This window comes from Dermochelys coriacea, chromosome 1 (assembly GCF_009764565.3).
Source record: "Dermochelys coriacea isolate rDerCor1 chromosome 1, rDerCor1.pri.v4, whole genome shotgun sequence".
Lineage (NCBI taxonomy): Eukaryota > Metazoa > Chordata > Testudines > Dermochelyidae > Dermochelys > Dermochelys coriacea.
In genome coordinates, this window is record NC_050068.2 from 332,953,047 (window position 1) to 332,976,370 (window position 23,324).

The 23,324-nt window shown below is 40.2% G+C and overlaps 1 protein-coding gene across 1 annotated transcript in view; it reads right to left on the bottom strand.

Moving 5' to 3' along the window:
* CACNA2D1 (calcium voltage-gated channel auxiliary subunit alpha2delta 1) overlaps positions 1-23,324 on the bottom strand; it is a 682,696-nt gene that overhangs the window by 26,800 nt on the left and 632,572 nt on the right. Inside the window, 7 exon segments of the mRNA XM_038369134.2 lie at positions 1,353-1,424; positions 4,030-4,068; positions 7,387-7,454; positions 7,852-7,938; positions 9,635-9,738; positions 16,462-16,524; positions 16,838-16,922. Coding sequence (XP_038225062.1) covers positions 1,353-1,424; positions 4,030-4,068; positions 7,387-7,454; positions 7,852-7,938; positions 9,635-9,738; positions 16,462-16,524; positions 16,838-16,922 — 518 coding nt within the window.

Sequence of the window (23,324 nt, forward strand, 5' to 3'; positions counted from 1 at the left end):
TGAACAAATGACTGTACGTGCAATATTTTAGGTGCAAATTCCAAGGCCATTTTTGAATGTTCGACTCTTGATGTGATTAGATGGTAGCTTGCATTTTCCCCTAATGTTTGTACTCATTCCACCAACAAAAAGAAAAGGAGTACTTGTGGCACCTTAGAGACTAACAAATTTATTAGAGCATAAGCTTTCGTGAGCTACAGCTCAATGCATCCGATGAAGTGAGCTGTAGCTCACGAAAGCTTATGCTCTAATAAATTTGTTAGTCTCTAAGGTGCCACAAGTACTCCTTTTCTTTTTGCGAATACAGACTAACACGGCTGCTACTCTGAAACATTCCACCAACAGTTACACAAATCTGTTCACATGCTATCTCAGTATCTCCTATATGGTGCTTACCTCTTTTTTCTAGGTGGAAAAAGGTAGAACCAACCAGAAGATGCTTCTGTGGCATATTTACGATTTTCCCATGTAATTCCTGAATTCTGTCTTTGAGGAGAAGTAGGCTGCTGCACCCCACCGCACAGGAGCCACCATCTTCTCCAGAGATCAAAATGTCCCATGCTCAGGCTTTCCAGCTGACCTGGGATCTTACCTTTCATTACATAACTGACTATAGTTGTGTCTCATCAAACAACAGCTATTGCACTGTGATGTCTTAACACCAAGACACAATGATGGTGATGATATGTTGCATTCTCATAAAATAGATTCTTTATGCAATAATTCTTCAGTGTAACAATTAGATTTGATAGAAAATTTTTCATACAAACTTTTTTTTTTAATTAAAAATGGCTTTTTGATTAAATGGACATTTTTAACAACTGAAAACCAAAATATTTTTGTAGTTTTGACCAAAGCTCTAAAAGATACTGGAAAAAATTGAATTTTTTCATAGAAAAATATAACATCTTCATGATCTCATACATTAACACAGAATAATTCTGTGCTCCAGGCACTTACACTACATTATCCTTATGCTTCAAGCAGTCTGTCTCAGGGAAACGATGCAAACTCTTCATTCCATTTCTTATGCACTCCCTTAAATCACTATAACCAGAGCCACATTAGCGCAGGCCTAGACATGTCAAGTCACTAGTAAGATAGTGATAAAAACTAGCAAATTATATGAAATTTGAGATTTGGCAAATTTTCTTTGTGGTTTGGACATGAGTCTGTTATTCATCACCTCAAACTCTGATAACCGTGATTTAAATAAATGAAATGAGGTCAATGAACAGCAGCACTCTGTGTTTGTATAGTGAACTTAGGTTTTAATGATAAAACTCTCTCTATCTTAATAGAGAAGTGAGTCAATCTCATCTTTAAATGCATGAATTTAAAAACACATATACCTGTTGGGTATATTCATCCTGATTTGACATCAAAAGAAATCCACCGTCATCAAGAACAACACAATCCAGGTGCTATCATAAGGAAAAAAAAGTATATTTTTCAGGAAAGATACAGAAAATGGTTCTCTTTCCAAGCAGCCAGACACAATCCCTGAGAAAAGGTTGACGTTCAGCATTTCAGATACATCTTAAAATCAATACGACCTGGACTGGAGTGTCCCTTTTCAAAAGAAATCAGCTTGGCAACAAAGAATCTGCACGTTTAACATAGTTTCCAACTCTCAAGACCTAGAGGTTTCATGTAAAACATTAGTTTTTGGAGAACTTCACACGCTCATTGTTCCCTTGCTCTAGTAACTTGACCCTATTGTTTCACCCATTAACACCTGGGGAAGGTGTTTTCTGACTTTATGCCTGGTATTTAGAAAGTATAAGTAGGGGAGATTATGTTCAGGACTCTAGGACATGAGGCCAATGGCCCTGAATCAATAAGTGTTGTAAAATTTGGATCAAGGGACCCACTTGTGGCTTAATTTTATGTAACTTATTCTTGTAAATTATTTGATCAGGATACTTAACTAGCTCTAAGAGTGCTACGTCCCTACAAAACCGCTTCATATATGGATCATAGCTCAGATAAAGGGATTGAAACTTTTGATTTGGTCTTAGCTCACCCTTAGAAACCTTTTGATTTGTAGCTTTTAGTGGTAGGAGTCTTTTAAAACAGCAAACCTGGACTTGCTGCCTATAATTATTTTCACATTATTTACTTTATTTTGCTCTGTTTTTTTTCCACCACCTTCAGATGATGAACCCCTTCTTCTCCATCTAGGGCACCTGTTCCACATAGAGCTAAGAGCCCACTTTCTCTGCTGCTGTCCCAGTACCATGGGTGGATACCAGGTGCAGAAAGGCCTTTGATTAACTATAGAGCAGCATTTCTCAAACTGGGGTCTGCAGACCCCTGGGGGCCCCCAAGGGTACTGCGGGGGTCCACGGGCCCTGATGATCAACTTCTCCCCCTCTCTTCCTCAACTTCTCCTCCTCCCTCCCAGTGCCTCCTGCATGCTGGGGAACAGCTGTTCAGCGGTGTGCAGGAGACACTGGGAGGGATGGGGAGGAGCCAGAAAGAGGTGGGGAAGAGGAGGGGCAAGGGTGGAGTGGTGGTGGGCAGAGGGGAGGTGGGATGGGGCTTGGGGGAAGGGGTGGAGTGGGGGCGAGACCTGGGGCTGAGTGGGGCGTTTGGGGGTCCTCCCAAATGGGGGTCCTCGGGTTGCTAAAGTTTGAGAACCACTGCTATGTAGAGCATACACTGATCTTCCTGTGGCCTGAGGATGTGTGGTGCTGCTGCCTGGGCTTGACAATTAGTCATAAGTCCCACGCCCAACAGTCATTCTCCCAGCCCCACAAAAGAACTCACAGAGGCCCTGGTTGAGGAAGGCGCTTAAGCACAAAAGAGAATTAGGAGTTCCTGACAACATTAGGGCGCCTGAAGCTTTAAAATCATCACCCATCAGTGCTTCTAGGGCCATGTGCCCCCAAATCCTGGCTCAGCATGGGATGGAGGGAAGAAAGGCAAGGGAAAGCTTAGTATCCCCACATGCTGGAGGGTGCTGTGTGCATTATGGTGGATTTAAGGTTATCATCTGTCTCTTTCCCTCAAATTATTTGATAATATAGAATCCAAACTAGGCAGCAATATTAATATAACATGAATGTGTAACAGCAACAGAACCTGAGACCTCTGAAGCTTAGTGCATGAGCCTCTACTGCAGTGGTGGGCAACCTGTGGCCCGCAAGGCTTCTCGCAGCTCCCATAGGCTGGGAACGGTGAACCGCGGCCACTGGGAGCTACAGGCGGCTGTTCCTGTGGACAGGCAATGTAAACAAACTGTCTCGCGGCTCACCAGCGGATTAACCATCACGGGCTGCTTGTGGCTCACAGGCTGCAGGTTGCCCACCACTGCTCTACTGCATGTGCTAAAAGCCACATGGCTCTTAGCTAAGGCTGCAGCAGACTCATTAATCTGTCAGTGGTCTTGGTGCCACTAGAGGGGACAGAGCACCACACCCAGGAGGTGTGCTGGTTACACATGCACAACATAGGCTTCCCTGCCTTCCCTCCCTCTAAAACGTACAGGAGGTCTGTGAAAGAAATACAGTAAGACAGAGGAGAAACTAATTATGATCGAATATTCAATAGATGAAACGTGCATCAGTTCTTGCTTTCCATCTTTTCACAGTCTCTCTCCTCAATTTCTCTTATTCCCCCCCTCTTTTTTGCTCCTTCTCCTTTCTCTTCACCTCTTTCTTTGAAAACCTTCCCATCTTTTCTCTCCTCATCTTCTTTTTCATGACTGCCCCATTTTCTACTGCTCGCTCCCATATTATGTTCTTTCTTCTTCTTTGTTCCCCTTTAGTTCTTTGGTCTCATTTCAATGATTCCCTTGCCTATCAGTTCATTTCATTCTCTCACACTAGCATCCCTCTCAGAATCCTCACCTCTCTCTTCCTAGACAGAAAAGACTGTCAACTCTCTGCTAACACTGCTTCTGTTTTTAACCTTCAGAAAGTAATTGGGTAGAACAGCAGTCTCAAGTTTTGATGGACCCAAAGAACCAACAAAGGGGACCCTTCCCCCTCTCTGTCAGGTATTTATTATTAAGTTTATTCTTACCATACTGTTTCTTTCACAGCCACAAAGTTCACTGTTGCACTGGAAAACAGAAGGATAATGATCTTTAGGGAATGGTTTCTTAGAAAGTCTGTACTATTACATGATATTCATTAACTCATAAGTATAAACAGTTGGATTCAAGACAAACCCAGGTGTTTTTTATGTCCATCTTTGTCCGTGTGTCTGGCTGTCTACTGAAGGGTTTTATACTGCTACCCATTACCATGGTATCTGAGTGCATTGCACTTGTCTCTGGGGGTCAAAACTCTGCTCTAAAATTTATTTATTTATAGATTTTATTAATTCCCTCTTTGTTTCTTTTGGTTGGTAGTGGTTCTATATATATAAAGGCTGCTGATTAATCACAGTTAACTCACATGATTAACTCAAAAAAGTAATCACGATTAATTGAACTGTTAAATCATTAGAATACCAACTGAAATTTATTAAATATTTTTGCATGTTTTTCTACATTTTCAAATATATTGATTTCTATTACAACACAGAATACAAAGTGTAAAGTGTTCACTTTATATTATTTTAAATTACAAATTTGTACTGTAAAAATGATAAAAGAAACAGCATTTTTCAATTCACCTCATACAAGTACTGTAGTGCAATCTCTTTATCGTGAAAGTGTACATACAAATGTAGATTTTTTTGTTACATAACTGTAATCAAAAACAAAACAATGTAAAACTTTAGCGCTACAAGTCCACTCAGTCCTACCTCTTGTTCAGCCAATTGCTAAGACAAACAAGTTTGTTTACATTTAAAGGAGACACTGCTGACTGCTTCTTATTTACGTCACCTGAAAGTGAGAACAGGCATTGCAAGGTATTTATGTGCCGGACATGCTAAACATTCCTATGCCCCTTCATGCTTCAGCCACCATTCCAGAGGACGTGCTTCCACACTGATGATGCTTGTTAAAAAAAGAATGCATTAATTAAATTTGTGACTGAACTCCTTGGGGGAGAATTGTATGTCTCCTGTTCTGTTTTACCTGCATTCGACCAAATATTTCATGTTATAGCAGTTTCAGATGATGACCCATTCACATGTTTGTTTTAAGAACACTTTCACAGCACATTTGACAAAATGCAAAGAAGGTACCAATGTGAAATTTCTAAAAATAGTTACAGCACTCGACCCAAGGTTTAAGAATCTGAAGTGCCTTCAAAATCTGAGAGGGATGAGGTGTGGAGCATGCTTTCAGAAGTCTTAAAAGAGCAACACTCTGATGTGTAAACTATAGAACCCAAACCACCAAAAAAGAAAATCAACCTTCTGCTGGTGACATCTGACTCAGATGCTGAAAATGAACATGCATTGGTCCACTTTGCTTTGGATTCAGAGTAGCAGCCATGTTAGTCTGTATCCGCAAAAGGACTTGTGGCACCTTAGAGACTAACACATTTATTTGAGCATAAGCTTTCATGAGCTACAGCTCACTTCAGCTGTAGCTCATGAAAGCTTATGCTCAAATAAATGTGTTAGTCTCTAAGGTGCCACAAGTCCTCCTTTTCTTTTGGCTTTGGATTGTTATCGAGCAGAACCCGTTATCAGCATAGAAGCATGTCCTCTGGAATGGTGGTTGAAGCATGAAGGGACATATGAATCTTTATTGCATTTGGCATGTAAATATCTTGCGATGCCGGCTACAACAATGCCATGCAACCGCCTGCTCTCACTGTCAGGTGACATTGTAAACAAGAAGCGGCAGCATTATCTCTTGCAAATGTAAATAAACTTGTTTGTCTGAGCGACTGGCTCAAGTGGGACTGAGTGGACTTGTAGGCTCTAAAATTTTACATTTTTTTATTTTTGAATGCAGTTATTTTTGTACATAATTCTACATTTCTAAAATTCAACTTTCATGATAAAGAGATTGCACTACAGTACTTGTATTAGGTGAACTAAAAAAATACTATTTCTTTTGTTTTTTACAGTGCACATTTTTATAATAAATATAAAGTGAGCACTGTACACTTTGTATTCTGTGTTGTAATTGAAATCAATATATTTGAAAATTTAGAAAACATCAAAAATATTAAAATTTGGTATTCTATTATTGTTTGGTTATTGTATTCTTTAATGTTTGGTATTCTACGATTGTTATTTATAATATGGAATTCTATTATTGTTTAACAGCGCGATTAATCATGATTAATTTTTTTAATCACTTGACAGCCCATGTGTGTGTATATGCGCACACACACACACAAAATACACAACACATAATAGAAGGAAAAAAGTGTGTGTGTATCTGAGACAGAGAGAGAGAGTGGGCACAGAAGCTACCAAAACTGAAGAGTGGTGAACCTCCTTCATCTCTGAACAGAGTTAAAGTGAAAAACCAGTATGTTCCTATGTATTTTTTCCCAGATATATACAAAATACATAGGGACATGCCAGTTTAGTTCTGAGCCCACCGTCTCTCTCTCTCTCTCTCTCTCTCTCTCTCTCTCACACACACACACACACACACACACACATATCCTTTTTTCCTTTTATTGTGTGTTTGGCTACTCTGCTCCCAGACCACAGTGCAGCCTCTTTTGCATTCACTGACACCCACAAGTGCACTTTCTCTCTTTTTCAGGCAAGCAGCTTCCTTCAGCTCATGGTGATGTGCTGGGACATGCAGCTGCTTCTTCAGAGTCAGCTTACCAGTAGAGCTGCAGTTCTGACAGGAGTAGCATGCCAGACACGGGTCTGGGTTTCCACCAGCTTTGGCTCATTGAGCCTTTTTCCTCCTCTGTTATTTCTTGTCTCTCCCCTTCCCTGGTTTGCCAGATCCTTTCTTTACTTTTCCTTCTAGCTGCCACTAATTTTCTCCCTTTCTCATTCAACTCCTTTAAAAATTCCCATTCAACTCCTGCCAGGTGGAAGGGTCCCAGAGCTCAGGCTGTAGCCCAAGCTGAACGTCTATGCCACAATTCAACAGCCCTGGAGCCGGAGCTCTGCGATCCTGAGTCAGCTGGCAAGGGCCAGCCAGGGGCGTCCCTGCTTTTCTGAGAGTTTTGACTCATTGTAAAAACACAATACTGTCTCTAGTGGCTGACATATGAAATTGTTATGCATTTTCTTTTCTCCATTGTTACTATTGAATCTTGAGACATTCTAACCTCCAATGAAAGACATGTACAAGTGTGTAACTGAAAAAATACAGCTGCTTTTTAATAGATGCATATTGTGTTTTGAAATGCTTTAAACACCACCACCAGTCAGCAACTGTGGACCTTTGTGAAGTTGTAATACAGAGCTGCCTGCACGGAAGGGGGAAGCACCGATTTGGCTCACAGCTTAGAGAAAAAGCAAATGAAGTTCAACAGAAGTCAATCAATTCCTTACCAGGCTCTTGATTGTGGTTTTGGTGAAATTTTCCATCCAGCTGATTGCATCAATTTTTATTCCAACAACTGAAACAAACCAACAAACAAACAAAAAACCCTGGAAATTCTATTTAGCAAAATGAAAGGAAACAACAGCAACAATGAAAGGCAAGATCCTAAAACAGATGAAAAATTCACCATACAAGTCTAACTTCTGAAGCTGATAAACTAAAAGAAATCATATTTCTGATCAGTCATTTGTCCTCCAAGGCCTTCATCCTTCTAATCAACCAAATATCTTTACTAACACACTATCAGATCTTTGGCTAGACTTTCACCAGCAAATTTTTAAAAAGCCTTGTGAAGAAGAATTTTAGAAGACTGAAACTGCTTTGTGATTTCAGTTATATTTCTTATGGGCATTCATGATGGGCAACAACAAAAGAACTTGTGTATTTAGAGTGCCAGCACCATTCCATCTTACCTGCGGGTTTAAGAAGTTTTCCACCAATGGTTATTTCCACAGCCTTGCTCACCATAATGCCTGTTTCATAGCTACTGGCATCACTTTCTGGGAGTAAGGGAAAAAACAAAAGGTTAAAAAGAGTGATGTGATCTTTTCCTATTCTTGGCCCTAAATAAAGAAGTCCTACCCCTCAATGCCAGTTCAATCAAGAAATTAACCATTATTTAACTGGCAACCATCATCCCCAAACCCAAATCTCTATATGAAAATGTTATACTTACTAATTGTACTTAATAGTTACCCCCAGCTATGCCTAGGATCACAAACAATCAGAACAGTTAGAGGAAAATATATGTTGCTCTTCTTTATTTACTTTGTACAGTTGAGAGCTCTGTGTGTACAGTCAGTTTCACTGTTCTGTGTAGTTAGTGAGACCCTGATTCTGCAAACGCAGCTGTAATTAATTTTACACATGTGAGCAGCCCCATGAAATGCAGGATTAGGGCCTTAGAGTGCATGGTAATTAGAATAGAACCCACGCAGTCTTCTAGTCACTGGACAGTCCGCAGCCCACTAACAATACTCAGTAAATAATGACTGGTACTGTGACAGGCTAACTGCTGATAGCACTGTTTAATATGGAAAATGAAGTAAAAAAAATTCCCGAGATTTTTCAAAGGAACAGGATTCCTATAAAGGTTTTGAAGCAGGCCATTTTACTACCTGGCTAATATTTTTTGAAAATTGCAATAATAAATATGTATATAAAATAATTGCAATAAAATACCCCCTCTAAGAGGGAAGAGTATCTAATTCACAGCAGCATCTGCTTTCAGAGGAGCATTACAAGGTTAATGTGTATCAGTGATGCACCTCTTCTCATCAACCAGTTTATTATTGTGGATATTTAGGTTTTTAAGTATTTCAAATGGTCACAGAAACCATTTCAGCAGAATAATATTGATCTGTAAAATAATCCAAACTCAATGGTTTGAAGTGTTAAATAAATCAGTGGCACTGTCTGGGCTCCATGCAGAAGAAAAGCTCTCAGGACCACACAGTTCTGTGACTGCACTTATCCGAGCTCATTTTAGAAAAAATAAATAGTGTGGTGCTAAAGCAGTCATGAAACTTCAGGCCTTCCTTGCCACCTTGCACCTCCCTTTGGGCCTGGTTCCCCCATGGATGGCTAGATCTGACACTGATGCGATCGAGGGAACTCAGCTATATAATATTGCTCTTGGACCCCTCTCCGATGTCAATATATGGAACTGAGGCTCTTGCAGACAGTTTGATACACCATCACTGTAGTTTCCTTCACACAAGCAACTCTGCCTTTGAGAAATCTACAGAAACCTTTCAAGCCCAATTAATTAACAAAATATATAACCAACATGCATTTTAGCCTACTAGTCATTGGGAGAAACAATGCAGAGAAACATAGCTTTACTGGGATGGATGACTGATTGTGATGACAGTTTCCAAACCAGAGTGACATTTTTTTAGAGCTGCTTCCCCCAGTGAACTGGCAGACTCTGTTGGAATGTCTGTTCTGAACTATGCATCCGATGAAGTGAGCTATAGCTCACGAAAGCTTATGCTCAAATAAATTTGTTAGTCTCTAAGGTGCCACAAGTACTCCTTTTCTTTTTGCGGATACAGACTAACACAGCTGCTACTCTGAAACCTGTTCTGAACTATGCCACTTGAAATAGCGAACTCAACTGGTAAGATGGAAAACATCCATGAATGTTTACATTGTGCCAGTCACCTCTGAAATGTCAAAGTAGTGATGACTTACTGTTGTAGTATGGAGCTGTGAAGATATAGTTGTCATTATCCAAGCTCCGTTTATAGAAACTGACTTCGTAAGTTTCAGGATTTTCTGTCCAATCCTCTCCTGCCCTATACAAGGGGGGTGGGGGGGAAGGTCATAAAAAATAAAGTCTGTCAGATTTTCATTTTAAGCTGCAAGGCAGAGGTTCCCCCCCCCAATATAAATGTCTTGTTTGGGAAACTCATGAGCTCCTTTTATTACAATGTATTTGTGCCTATCCTTCACAAAAATCTGAGCTCTCAGCAGCTTAAATTGCAAACTGCAATGAGAAAAACAAAACCAAACAGAACACAGAATGAAGAAAGGGTTCCTGAGAACAACATGGACCAGATTCAGAATTTTTATATGGACATTTTTCTGATTATAAATCTGTCACTGGGTTTGTTTAAAACATAAAACCAGAGAGTTATTTTGCATGACATCCTTTATTCAAAAATCACAGAAGCAGTTCAACAGACTTAATTAATAAGAGAGGGAAAGTGAAACTGAGAACTACAGGCATGGGAGGCAAATCTATTGGGGAACATACTCCATGAAATTTTTAATGGGTAATATATACAAGATAATCCCAGGAAAAAGATAAATTTGCTATGTAAATTCATATTAATATAATCCCCCCCCACCCAAATCACTGAAGATAAGAATTGGATGATATGGTATGAAATTTGATCACTTTTGTGTGTCCTCTATACTATCTGTTAATGTTGCATCATCTCCTTTACATACTGGGCATACTTGTGATTAGTACTTTAGAGTATTCATGATTTTCAAGCTTGCCACCCAAATGAATGTTGAGCAATTAGGGGTTAAGTGGCCAGATGGCTTTTAGAAGGACATCATTTTACTGCTATACTGTGCAAAGAAGAAGCTTGGATTACTATGACCGGCTCCTGCTTAACGCTCAATAGGAATTCAATAACATTACAGACCAGTTTCAAACGCAACATAGCTAAAATCTGCAGCTCAAAGAAAATCAAGGCACGCATATGAGATTTCACGTGTAACGGTGAATATTATTTCAGCAAGAAAAGTTGCTCTCAGATCAGCTGTCCGTCAGTCAGTGCATTGACATACTGACTAAAAGAAAGATCAGCTGACTTTTTTTTTCTTTTATTCACCCAAATTTTGGGCCTCCATCATGGGCCTAAGTATGTGTGCAAAAGGATTGTGCCCACATTATTCTCCAGTTCCCACCTGTCTTCCATGAGAGCATATCTCCTTCAGGAACTTTGCTCCTAAACCCATTTGATTCCTGGGAAGCTGCAAACTCAAAACAGGATTCAATTCAATATGGACAGGGTCAGCATTATCTTACTGCAAGACTGTGGGGGAGGGAAATGATTCATAAAACAGAACTTCCCTAGCTGTGTCCCTTCCCTACACGGCATGAAACCCCTCCCCCTACACACACACAAATCATGGGGACCCAAACACAGTGGGTGTGCCTTGATGGACAAAATGATGTTTCAATTGTGCTAGCTCAATTGAGTTAGCCTAACATGATTGAAAAGGCCCATTAAGATGCAGGCTAACACATACAAAGCACTGTTAGGTTTCAGAGTAGCAGCTGTGTTAGTCTGTATTCATAAAAAGAAAAGGAGTACTTGTGGGACCTTAGAGGCTAACAAATTTATTTGAGCATAAGTTTTTGTGAGCTAAAGCTCACTTCATCGGATGCATTCAGTGGAAAATACAGTGGGGAGATTTATATACACACACAGAGAACATGAAACAAAGGGTTTTATCATACACACTGTAAGGAGAGTGATCACTTAAGATGAGCTATTACCAGCAGGTGGGGGGGGGGGAAGGAAGAAAACCTTTTGTGGTGATAATCAAGATGGTCCATTTCCAGCAGTTGATAAGAATGTCTGAGGAACAGTGGGGGGTGGGGTGGGGGGGAGGGAAACAACATGGGGAAATACTTTGTGTAATGACCCATCCACTCCCAGTCTCTATTCAAACCTAAATTAATTGTATCCAGTTTGCAAATTAATTCCAATTCAGCAGTCTCTCGTTGGAGTCTGTTTTTGAAGTTTTTTTATGGAAGAAGAATAGCCACTCTTAGGTCTGTAATCGAGTGACCAGAGAGATGAAGTGTTCTCCGACTGGTTTTTGAATGTTATAATTCTTGACGTCTGATTTGTGTCCATTCATTCTTTTATGTAGAGACTGTCCAGTTTGACCAATGTACATGGAAGAGGGGCATTGCTGGCACATGATGGCATATATCACATTAGTAGATGCGCAGGTGAATGAGCCTCTGATAGTGTGGCTGATGTGATTAGGCCCTATGATGGTGTCCCCTGAATAGATATGTGGACAGAATTGGCAACAGGCTTTGATGCAAGGATAGGTTCCTTGGTTAGTGGTTCTGTTGTGTGGTGTGCGGTTGCTGGTGAGTATTTGCTTCAGGTTGGGGGGCTGTCTGTAAGCAAGGACTGGCCTGTCTCCCAAGATCTGTGAGAGTGATGGGTCGTCCTTCAGGATAGGTTGTAGATCCTTGATGATGCGTTGGAGAGGTTTTAGTTGGGGGCTGAAGGTGATGGCTAGTGGCGTTCTGTTATTTTCTTTGTTGGGCCTGTCCTGTAGTAGGTGACTTCTAGGTACTCTTCTGGCTCTGTCAATCTGTTTCTTCACTTCAGCAGGTGGGTATTGTAGTTGTAGGAATGCATGATAGAGATCTTGTAGGTGTTTGTCTCTGTCTGAGGGGTTGGAGCAAATGCGGTTGTATCGTAGAGCTTGGCTGTACACAATGGATTGTGTGGTGTGATCTGGGTGAAAGCTGGAGGCATGTAGGTAGGAATAGCGGTCAGTAGGTTTCCGGTATAGGGTGGTGTTTATGTGACCATAGCTTATTAGCACCGTAGTGTCCAGAAAGTGGACTATTGTGTGGACTATTCCAGGCTGAGGTTGATGGTGGGATGGAAATTGTTGAAATCATGGTGGAATTCCTCAAGGGCTTCTTTTCCATGGGTCCAGATGATGAAGATGTCATCAGTGTAGCGCAAGTAGAGTAGGGGCATTAGGGGATGAGACCTGAGGAAGTGTTGTTCTAAGTCAGCCATAAAAATGTTGGCATACTGTGGGGCCATGCGGGTACCCATCGCAGTGCCGCTGATTTGAAGGTATACATTGTCCCCAAATGTGAAATAGTTATGGGTGAGGACAAAGTCACAAAGTTCAGCCACTAGGTTAGCCGTGAGATTATCCGGGATACTGTTCCTGACAGCTTTGTGTGGAACGTTGGTGTAGAGGGCTTCTGTGGCTAGGATGGTGTTTTCAGGAAGATCACCGATAGATTGTAGTTTCCTCAGGAAGTCAGTGGTGTCTCGAAGATAGCTGGGAGTGCTGGTAGCGTAGGGCCTGAGGAGGGAGTCTACAAAGCCAGACAATCCTGCTGTCAGAGTGCCAATGCCTGAGATGACAAGGCGTCCAGGATTTCCAGGTTTATGGATCTTGCATAGCAAATAGAATACTCCAGGTCGGGGTTCCAGGGGTGTGTCTGTGCGGATTTGTTGTTCTGCTTTTTCAGGAAGTTTCTTGAGCAAATGCTGTAGTTTCTGTTGGTAATCCTCAGTGGGATCAGAAGGTAATGACTTGTAGAAAGTGGTGTTGGAGAGCTGCCTAGTAGCCTCTTGTTCATATTCCAACCTATTCATGATGACGACAGCACCTCCTTTGTCAGCCTTTTTGATTATGATGTCAGTGTTGTTTCTGAGGCTGTGGATGGCATTGTGTTCTGTACGGCTGAGGTTATGGGCAAAGGATGCTGCTTTTGCACAATTTCAGCCCGTGCACGTCGGCAGAAGGACTCTATGTAGAAGTCCAGTCTGTTGTTTCAACCTTCAGGAGGAGTCCACACAGAATCCTTCTTTGTGCAGTGTTGGTAGAAAGCTCTCTGTGGGTTAGTATGTTCTTCAGAGGTGTGTTGGAAATATTCCTTGAGTCGGAGACATCAAAAATAGGATTCTAGGTCACCACAAAACTGTATCATGTTCGTGGGGGTGGAGGGGCAAAAGGAGAGGCCCCAAGATCGGACAGATTCTTCTGCTGGGCTAAGGGTATAGTTGGATAGATTAACAATATTGCTGGGTGGGTTAAGGGAACCACTGTTGTGGCCCCTTCTGGCATGTAGTAGTTTAGATAGTTTACTGTCCTTTTTCTTTTGTAGAGAAGCAAAGTGTGTGTGGCTTCTATTTCCCCCCACCCCACATTGTTCCTCAGACGTTCTTATCAACTGCTGGAAATGGCCCACCTTGATGATCACCACAAAAGGCTTTCTTCCTCCCCCCCCCACCTGCTGGTAATAGCTCATCTTAAGTGATCACTCTCCTTACAGTGTGTATGATAAAACCCATTGTTTCATGTTCTCTGTGTGTGTATATAAATCTCCCCACTGTATTTTCCACTGAATGCATCCGATGAAGTGAGCTTTAGCTCACAAAAGCTTATGCTCAAATAATTTTTTTAGTTTCTAAAGTGCCACAAGTACTCCTTTTCTTAAAGCACTGTTAGCAGGCCATGTTTTAGCCTAGCTGGGAGCCTAGGCTGTAACACAGCCAGATAGCATGGTCGGAGAGAGATAAGGGCTTCCACAGAGTTGCAAGTGTGGGGTGGAGGGAGAGGGAAGGTACGTTATGTCTGCTGACAAAATATGAGCTATTTCAGTGGGTCTTCAATTGTTTTTATCCCCTTAGTGAGAAAAGCGGAGGGGATGACCTAACCCTATAACTTCATGGCAGAAAAAGTCTCAAAAAGTAACAGCATAAAAAGTGTTAAGTACATCAGAAGCAGAAAGCCTGCTAAAAAAACAGTGGGCCCACTGGACAAATGAGATGCTAAAGGAGCACTCAAGGACGATAAGGTCATTGGGAGACAATAACGGAATTCTTTGTATTGGTCTTCATGGCTGAGGATGTGAGGGAGATTCCCAAACCTGAACCATTCTTTTTAGGTGACAAATCTGAGGAACTGTCATTCCTGACGTGAACTGTCAGATTGACGTATCATTAGAGGAAGTTTTGGAACAAACTGATAAACTAAAGAGTAATAAGTCACCAGGACCGGTGGTATTCATCCCAGAGTTCTGAAGGAACTCAAATGTGAAATTGCAGAACTACTAACTGTAGTCTGTAACTTACCATTTAAATCAGATTCTGTACCAAATGACTGGGGGATAACTAATGTGGCATCAATTTTTAAAAAGGGCTCCACAGGCAATTACAGGTCGGTAAGCCTGACTTCAGTACCGGGCAAACTGGTTGAAACTACAGTAAAGAACAAAATTGTCAGACACATAGATGACCATAATTTGCTGGGAAAGAGTCAACATGTTTTTTTGTAATGAGAAATCATGCCTCACCAATCCACTAGAATTCTTTGAGGGGGATCCAGTGGATATAGTGTATTTAGAATTTCAGAAAGCCTTTGACAAGGTGCCTCACCAAAGGCTCTTAAGCAAAGTAAGCTGCCATGGGATAAGAGGGAAGGTTCTCTCATATATTGATAACTGGTTAAAAGATAGGAAACAAAGGGTAGCAATAAATGGTCAGTTTTCAGAATGAAGAGAGGTAAAGAGTGGTGTCTCCCAGAGGTCTGTACTGGGCCCAGTCCTATTCAACATATTCATAAATGATCTGGAAAAAGAGGCAAGCAGTGAAGTGGCCAAATTTGCAGAAAATACAAAACTACTCAAGATAATTAAGTCCCAGGCAGACTGTGAAGAGCTACAAAAGGATCTCTCAGAACTGAATGACTGGGCAACAAAATGTCAGATAAAATTCAGTGTTGATAAATACAAAGTAATGTACACTGGAAAACATAATACGAACTATACATATAAAATTATGGGGTCTAAATTAGTTGTTACCACTCAAGAAAGAGATCTTGGAGTCATCGTGGATAGTTCTCTGAAAACATCCACTCAATGTGTAGCAGCAATCCAAAAATTGAACAGAATGTTGGGAATCATTAAGAAAGGGATCGATAATAAGACAGAAAATATCATAATGCCTCTATATAAATCCATTGTACACCCACATCTTGAATACTGTGTGCAGATGCGGTCTCTAAAAAGATATACTGGAATTGGAAAAGGTTCAGAAAAGGGCAACAAAAATGATTAGGGATATAGAATGGCTTTCGTATGAGGAAAGATTAATAAGACTGGGATTTTTCAGCTTGGAAAAGAGATGACTAAGGGGGGATATGATTGAGGTCTATAAAATCATGACTGATGTGCAGAAAGTAAATAAGGAAGGTCTCATAACACAAGAACAAGAGGCCCCCAGATGACATTTACAGGCAGCAGGTTTAAAGCAAACAAAAGGAAGTATTTCGTCACATAACACAGTTAACCTGTGGAACTCTTTGCCAGAGGATGTTGTGAGGGCCAAGACTACAGCAGGGTTCAAAAAGAACTAAAGAAATTCATGGAGGATAGTCCATCAATGGGTATTTGTCAAGATGGGGAAGGATGGAGTCCCTAGCCTCAGTTTGCCAGAAGCTGGGAATGAGTGACAGGGAATGGATCACTTGATGATTACCTGTTCTGTTCATAGCCTCTGGGGCACCTGGCATTGGCCACTGTCGGAAGACAGGATACTGGGCTAGATGGACCTTTGGCCTGACCCACTGTGGCCATTTTTGTGTTCTTATATATCCTTGGGGTTACCAAAGGAATTTCAGCTATATGCATAACATCCATTACTTGGATTTTCCATTGATATGGCTTACAGGAATTATTTTCGCATTCTGATATTATTTGAAAATAAAATGATGACCCTTACCTTTTAGGATAAACCCTAGTGATCCCACCATCCGTAACCACAAATTGTGCAACGACTCCATTGCTATGACAAAAGGCAGAAATTTAAATGAAAGCTAATCAGAACTATTACCAACTCCACCCTCACAATAGCCACCATTTAGGCACAGAATTTTGAGAAAAATACAAATATTTTCTAATCAACATTAAATACTAAAATATACATATCACACATCTAGTTTTATTTTTGACATTGATATCTAACCACAAATTTGAATTTACCAGGCCTTGGGTCCTGACATTCATAAATAATTTACAAATACCCCAATGACTACATAGTTAATAAAAAGATATGAAAATGAAAATGATATAAAAAGATATGAAAAAAGAACACTCACAGAGATTGCTTACTCCAATAATTCTGGACTAGTTCATTTGTAAATCCTGCATCCAGCAAAACTCTAATGACCATATCAGCATTACCTAGCAAGAGACAACATGAGTCACCTGAAAACACGACTTTGAGATCTGTAAATCTGTTAAAGATGAAAGTCTGAATTGCTGAATTCCTGCTACTTATTAATAAAAAACTGTGATTTTTCAAAATGTTAATTGATGCTGAGAAGAAAATATGCTAATTTAATCAAAACCTTTAAGCTAACATTTTCAAACTCAAGCGGCTAAAGTTATGGTTGGTCTCCATTATGAGGAGATCCACACTGCTGTAATTGACGCAGCAGGGATCGATTTAGTGGGTCTAATGAAGACCTGCTAAATCAATAGCAGAGTTGATCTCTGGTCAACCCTGGTACTCCAACTCTCCGAGAAGAGTAAGGGAAGCTGACTGGAGAGTATCTCCCATTGACTTAGCGCAGTGAAGACACCGGGGCAAGTCAACTTAACATACGTTGACTCCAGCTACATTATTCACATAACTGGAGTAGCATAACTTAGGTCAACTTCCATAGTGAAGACAAGCCCTTACACTACCAAATCAGAATACAGAAGACAACTTTTTCAAACTTGTCTTTTTAAAATTGGGCACCTACATCTATTTTTAGGCAGCTTACTTGACATGGCCCAAATTTCAGAAGTATGAATGCTCACAGTTTCCATTGAACACACAGAACTCCCACTGTGGGCAACACCATTGAAAAGCAGGTGCCTAAATATTGTTGTTAAGTTTGAATGGTTAGAACCACTATTCAGGGTGACCACTGGGGGAACTTAATAAGGAGGTAAGACTCTATGTAAACAGGAAATAAAGACAATCCTGCATTCACTGTGACCAGTGTCCTGGATCTCTGTAATCTCCACATCTATAGCTTTAGGTGGCTTGGGCTAACTTTAGCTTTGCCTACATTACATTCTATAAAGCCACCCAGTCATTTAATGGGGAAAGATCCCAATTTTGTATCAAAGGTGGAAGTTAACATACTGTGAAGAGCACATTTTCATTCACATAGCTGACATCTCATCCTTCTCAGGATATACAATTAAGCAATTTTTGTTTTGTTTTATATCTTCTGTGTAGGAAACTTCTGCAGTACCTTTCCCAGACCCAAAGAAGAGCTCTCTGTAGCTTGAAAGCTTGACTCTCTTAGCAACAGAACTTGGTTCAATAAAAGATATTACCTCACCCACCCTGTCTTGCGTTACAAAGAAGAAATACAATTCAACTACAGTATGAATCTGATTTAAGGGCTTTTTTAATCAATTAAGACCTTTCTTTATTTTTATTTTTTAAAATGCAACAAGCATTTCTTCTTCCCTTCCTGTAAAAACTACAGTGATAATCATGTTTTAAACAATTAGATTAGATGGGCCATGTTTAAGACTATACCTTTGAAAAGTTATTCAGAGGTCAGTGCTTCTCAAGCTTTTCTATTTTGGAGACCACTTTGTAACAGGAAGTTCTTTACAATACTCCAGTGATTTAGGTAAATATTATAGTACCCAATTTTCCCAATTGTGGGAAATAAAACAATGGCTGACCCAAAGCCCAATGAAGTAAACAGAAAGACTCTCAGGCCACTCAGTGAGGCAGCGGTTGAAATGGGATTAGAACTAAGGAGTTCTGACTCCCAATTTGAATTGCGCCGAACTCTGTGGTTTCATTGCAGAGGATATCACAAACTTTTTCTATGATACTGTTTCTTATACATTAAGTTTCATTCTTACCTTTGGAGTCAAATGAACTCAAAATGACCTGTAGTCAAAACCACCCAAGTTTTTCTGCATTTCACATTGAATCTATTAATTCTCTACTACTCTTATGCAAAATCAAAAATCAGTTTGTGAACCTTTGCAAAAAAGCTTTCAGTAAATCCACTTTAAAATTTGAATTTGTAATGATACTTACTACAAACATCTCACACAATCATCTCCTAGGCCATGCTCTAACCAGCAGATAGCACTGCTTCTATCCAATTTTCACAAATTACTTTAATCCTAATTAGAACATATTTACATTATCCTGCTAAAGCCAGCCTGTTTAGTTGCAATCCTGAACAACCTTATTCATGTAAGGGCTCCAATTACTTGGGACTCATGGAATTAAATTTACAGAGGTGATTGCAGAATCAGGGATGGTAAGATTCAAGTCCTTTGGACAGAGCCATACTAAGGTACATAACCAGGACAGGGTACTTGTTTAAAAGTAACTTTCCAGTTAAAAATAATGAGAATAGATCAGGGACTATGCTGAATATGACCGGGGCTAGTTCCTGAAGCCCATACTTGGTCCAAATTTCCACTTAAGTCAAATGGGAGTTCTGAATATGACTCGATCTGTCCCTAAGCATTTAGCTGTAAAAAGTAATGAAAATTAAAGCTATATCCTACAAATGAATTAGATAACCTTATAGATGGTATTAGTTATTCCCTTTTAAAGACAATTTTTTGTTAAGGATAATCTCCAAGAAGGATTATTATACATTACTTTAGTCAACACAATTATCTTAATAATTTAGGAGAGGACTTGTTTAAGTTACGGTTATGAAAAAAATAAAACAATAAGGAAAATAAATTCAAATATCATTGTGAATTCAAATCTGAGAACTGGCAGTAATTTGACAATGTGCTATATGGCTTAATTACTCTCTAAGCCCTAGTGTGTACCATGCTGATATTAATGTGTCCTCAATACTTGATTATAAACTAATGTAGGCTATTAGCTTTGAGTTTTCATTTATTAAAATTTCTTTCTGGGTTAAGTCATTTGAGATGAATAATCTCATTTCTAAGACTGACTCAGAGGACACACTCAAAGTTACAGTCATGCATTATACAACCATAATACAGCATCTGATAAGACAAATGTGTGGACAATTAAGAAAATAAATTAGCCTTAAAGACAGTTACATTGTGACAGGATTTCATATCTTGTTGCAAATTATTCCAGCTAGGTGGTCTAACAAAGTAAAGACATTTTTACTGCAGTTCCCTTTGGATGAAAACGACCCCATTGTAATGCTTAGCCATCTCCTCAGCTTTCCGGATAATTGATCCCATATCGTGACAGATCACAAGAATTATATTTTTCTCTGCATGTCTCTTTAAAAGCTCTAGCTATGCTAACAGCTGGTAGGCACTCAAATAAATGAATCTAGCCATTAAAATCTTCTGTGAAATTTTCTTGAAAAGTAATATTTAATTGATGTCTTTAATATAACATAAACATAACATAAATATACAGTAGACACATTTAATAAGTTCATTCCTTTTTCAGAACTATTAGCATTTCCAAGAATATTTCTATATTTACAATGGAGAATACCACTGGTAACACATCCCAAACCAGAACGAACTATTTAAAGTGCACCTATTGTAAGACTAAGCTTCTTATATTAAAGTATTGTTCATTCCACTCTGAAAAATCAGAATGTAAAAATGACAGCCGTTTACTATTCAGAGATCTGTTTCCTTTTTATATTCAGAGTAACATCTGTGAAAAAGCAACTTTTGTGCATTTACTGACAAACATATATTTTTCCTGCTTTCCCAGTTGAACAAGCAAAGCTAAGGCTGAGTTCTGAATTCTATTCCATCTTGTGCATCTAGACATTATTATTTTTTGTATGAAATTCCAGTCAGTCAGCAAACCCACTGAAGGCAATGTTTTTGCATGGGTGAAACTTAGTGCATGCCTTGACAACAAAAGGATTTCCCAGGTATAACCCTAATTTTTATGGGAGAACTAGAGTGAAGAAGAGAAATAGAAAGCCCCTTCCTCCACCCCAGTGAATTTACAAAGGAGGCATCCAAAACTGGGGTTCATAGTGTTGGGGTCACATCAGAGTCAAGGCCAGCTAAGTGCTGCCAGAAGTGATCCAAGCCCTGGAGGTGGATTATTCGTGTAGGAGTGTGGCTAAGACTCCATCATCTCCCTCCCACGATACTGGCAGTCATGAACAAGGCTGCACCATGGGGAGTGTAGGCTGTACTTTTTTTTTTTTTTTTTTTTAAAACAGATGTAGTATATGCCCCTACTTAGTGTGTTCTCTCCAGGGATTGGGATCATATGGCTTAAATGTATGTTATGCCTCCATTCACAGCACTCAAGTCCCCACTTCCTGTACTTGTGCTTCCCTGGTTCACAAAATCAAAGATTTAGGTCTTTGTTGCCAAATGACAATATGCTGCACTGACACAAGGAGAGGTATCTGAGAGAATGGTAGCACTTTTGACCAATCACAAAGGACAGTGCACTCAAATTTTGGTTCTTTTGTTTTGTTTTTCTCTAAGGGTGGCTATGTATGATGATGCAACAGGCATTAGGGACAGTGCGTGAGGCTGGTATTATAAAAACCCAGTATGAAGAGATTGCAAGGCAGAAGGATTAATGTTGAATGAGGGGGTGTAGGTGGCAGAATATAACCAAGCAGAGTCCCTTATGAGAGGCCTCAGTGCAGATGAGCAATTGCTCAATGCTGCCTTCTGGATGACCTCCACCACACATTGTCTGGCTTGCTGGAAAACCTATGTTCCCCTATAAGAGCTAGAGAGCTAGGAAGTGATTTCCGCAGCAGCTCCAGACCAGATCAGCATGGGAAACATTGACCTATTCCCCGTCAGGTGACAGGAAGAGAGAGGGGACTATATAGGTCCTTGCTGGTGCAGGAAAAGCCTTTTGTTACCTGGACCTGGCAGAGCAGCACCCACCTCCTGCCCAGGAAAGTGGTAAAATTCTGGGTTTTATCAGGATCTGCTGTAGGCATTGCGCTATTTGCTCCTTTCACGTGGGACTGGGAAGGAATTTTCCCCTCACCGCCAGACTAGCCAAGGCGCAGTGGGTTTTTTTCACCTTCCCCACAATGGATTCAGAGTGGGAAGGGAGAGGGGAGAGATAGCTGGGACAAACATGAAACGGGAGTTAGGCCATGATGTCACTACTCATGTAAACATGGAGCAGTGCAGGTAATCCGTAAGGAAAGCATGCAGGGATCAGATCAAATGGATTGATAAAGGATTTAAAGGAAGTATTCTTTATAGGAGTGGAAAGTGGGGGGAGTAGTTTGGGGCTCCTATGACTGGTACAGCCAGGAGCCAGCCACCATCCTTTATAGTCCCCTCTTAACCCTTGTTCAAGAGGGGATGGATGGTGAGGTCCCAGCAGAGGGTTGGCTGGGGATGGGCTGAGAGAAGCCCCCAGGCATATAGCGAAAGGATCTTGGAATTACCTGGACTGTATACTTATGTGCAGGGTACTCCCAAACATTTAAGAATAAAATTGTGGCCTAATTAGACCACACCCATTATCTCCTGTCCTTCTTCCAGCATAGCTGGACAAAGAAAGGATTGGAGCAACTCAAGAGAGACACCATCTGCTCTTGGATCCGTCAGAAGGTTTGTCAATGGCACCAAAAACTGATGGATCTTAATGAATAACACAGACTCCTGATATACGTTCATCAGCAGGGAGACAGCATTAAACATAATCGATGTATTCTCGCCATTCTCTAATGAGGCCTGAAAAAAACATAGTGGCAGTGTCAAGTAAACTCGAGGACTCCAGCTGCTGCCAGACACATTTTGCCACATCTTTCTCAGCAACTTTCCCTAACAAAAGAAGATTTGCATTAGGGTGAGAATTGGAGAGATCATCAATGTCATGGGATGGTTTCTTGAGCTAGTATTAACAACTTGCCATCCTATGTCTTATCTATTTTACAGGAATACTGCATGTTCCATTTGTAAGCACCCTTTTTATGAACAAGTGTTGGAAATTAATTTAATAATCACAAAAATGGCCCTCTTAAATGTACAGTGAAAAGTCCTTTGCAGAGAAGCAGATGCACTGGTTCCAGTACCCAGACTTTAAAATTCAATGGAATCCATGCACATGAAGGGAAAGTATAAAGCAACACTATAAAAGGAATATGTCTTTGTAGTGAATAGGAAATGTTAGTATCTCTTTAAATAGTCAGCGAGCCCTTTAGTGGACCTCCCTGTCTTCTGCCATAGAAGCCACCTAACAATAATTGTGTCTTTACTCTCTATACAACATTCAGGATAGGAAGAATACATACAGACAAAGCTGAGTTCCAAGTAACCATGTTTACTAACGATAGCAAGCATAGAAAGCTTAGTGCGCGCTAGCACACCTGCTCTGTTAGTTTCTGGTGTCTTCTGCAATAGACTAGTTGAAGGGATATGCTACAAACTTCAGAACAGATCTATCTGAAAGGTCTTTATACCCTTAGACTGGTGTTGAAACTGACTGTGGAAGTCAGTAAATATTAGATAGATCCATGACGGAAGTCTGTAAGTTATTGAATACATTTTGCTTTGTATTATTTAGGGAGATTTCTCGATGCAATCTGCAAAACAATCTTACAAGCGCCCTCTTGGACATAAATAAAATCTCTGATAAGTTCAATGTCC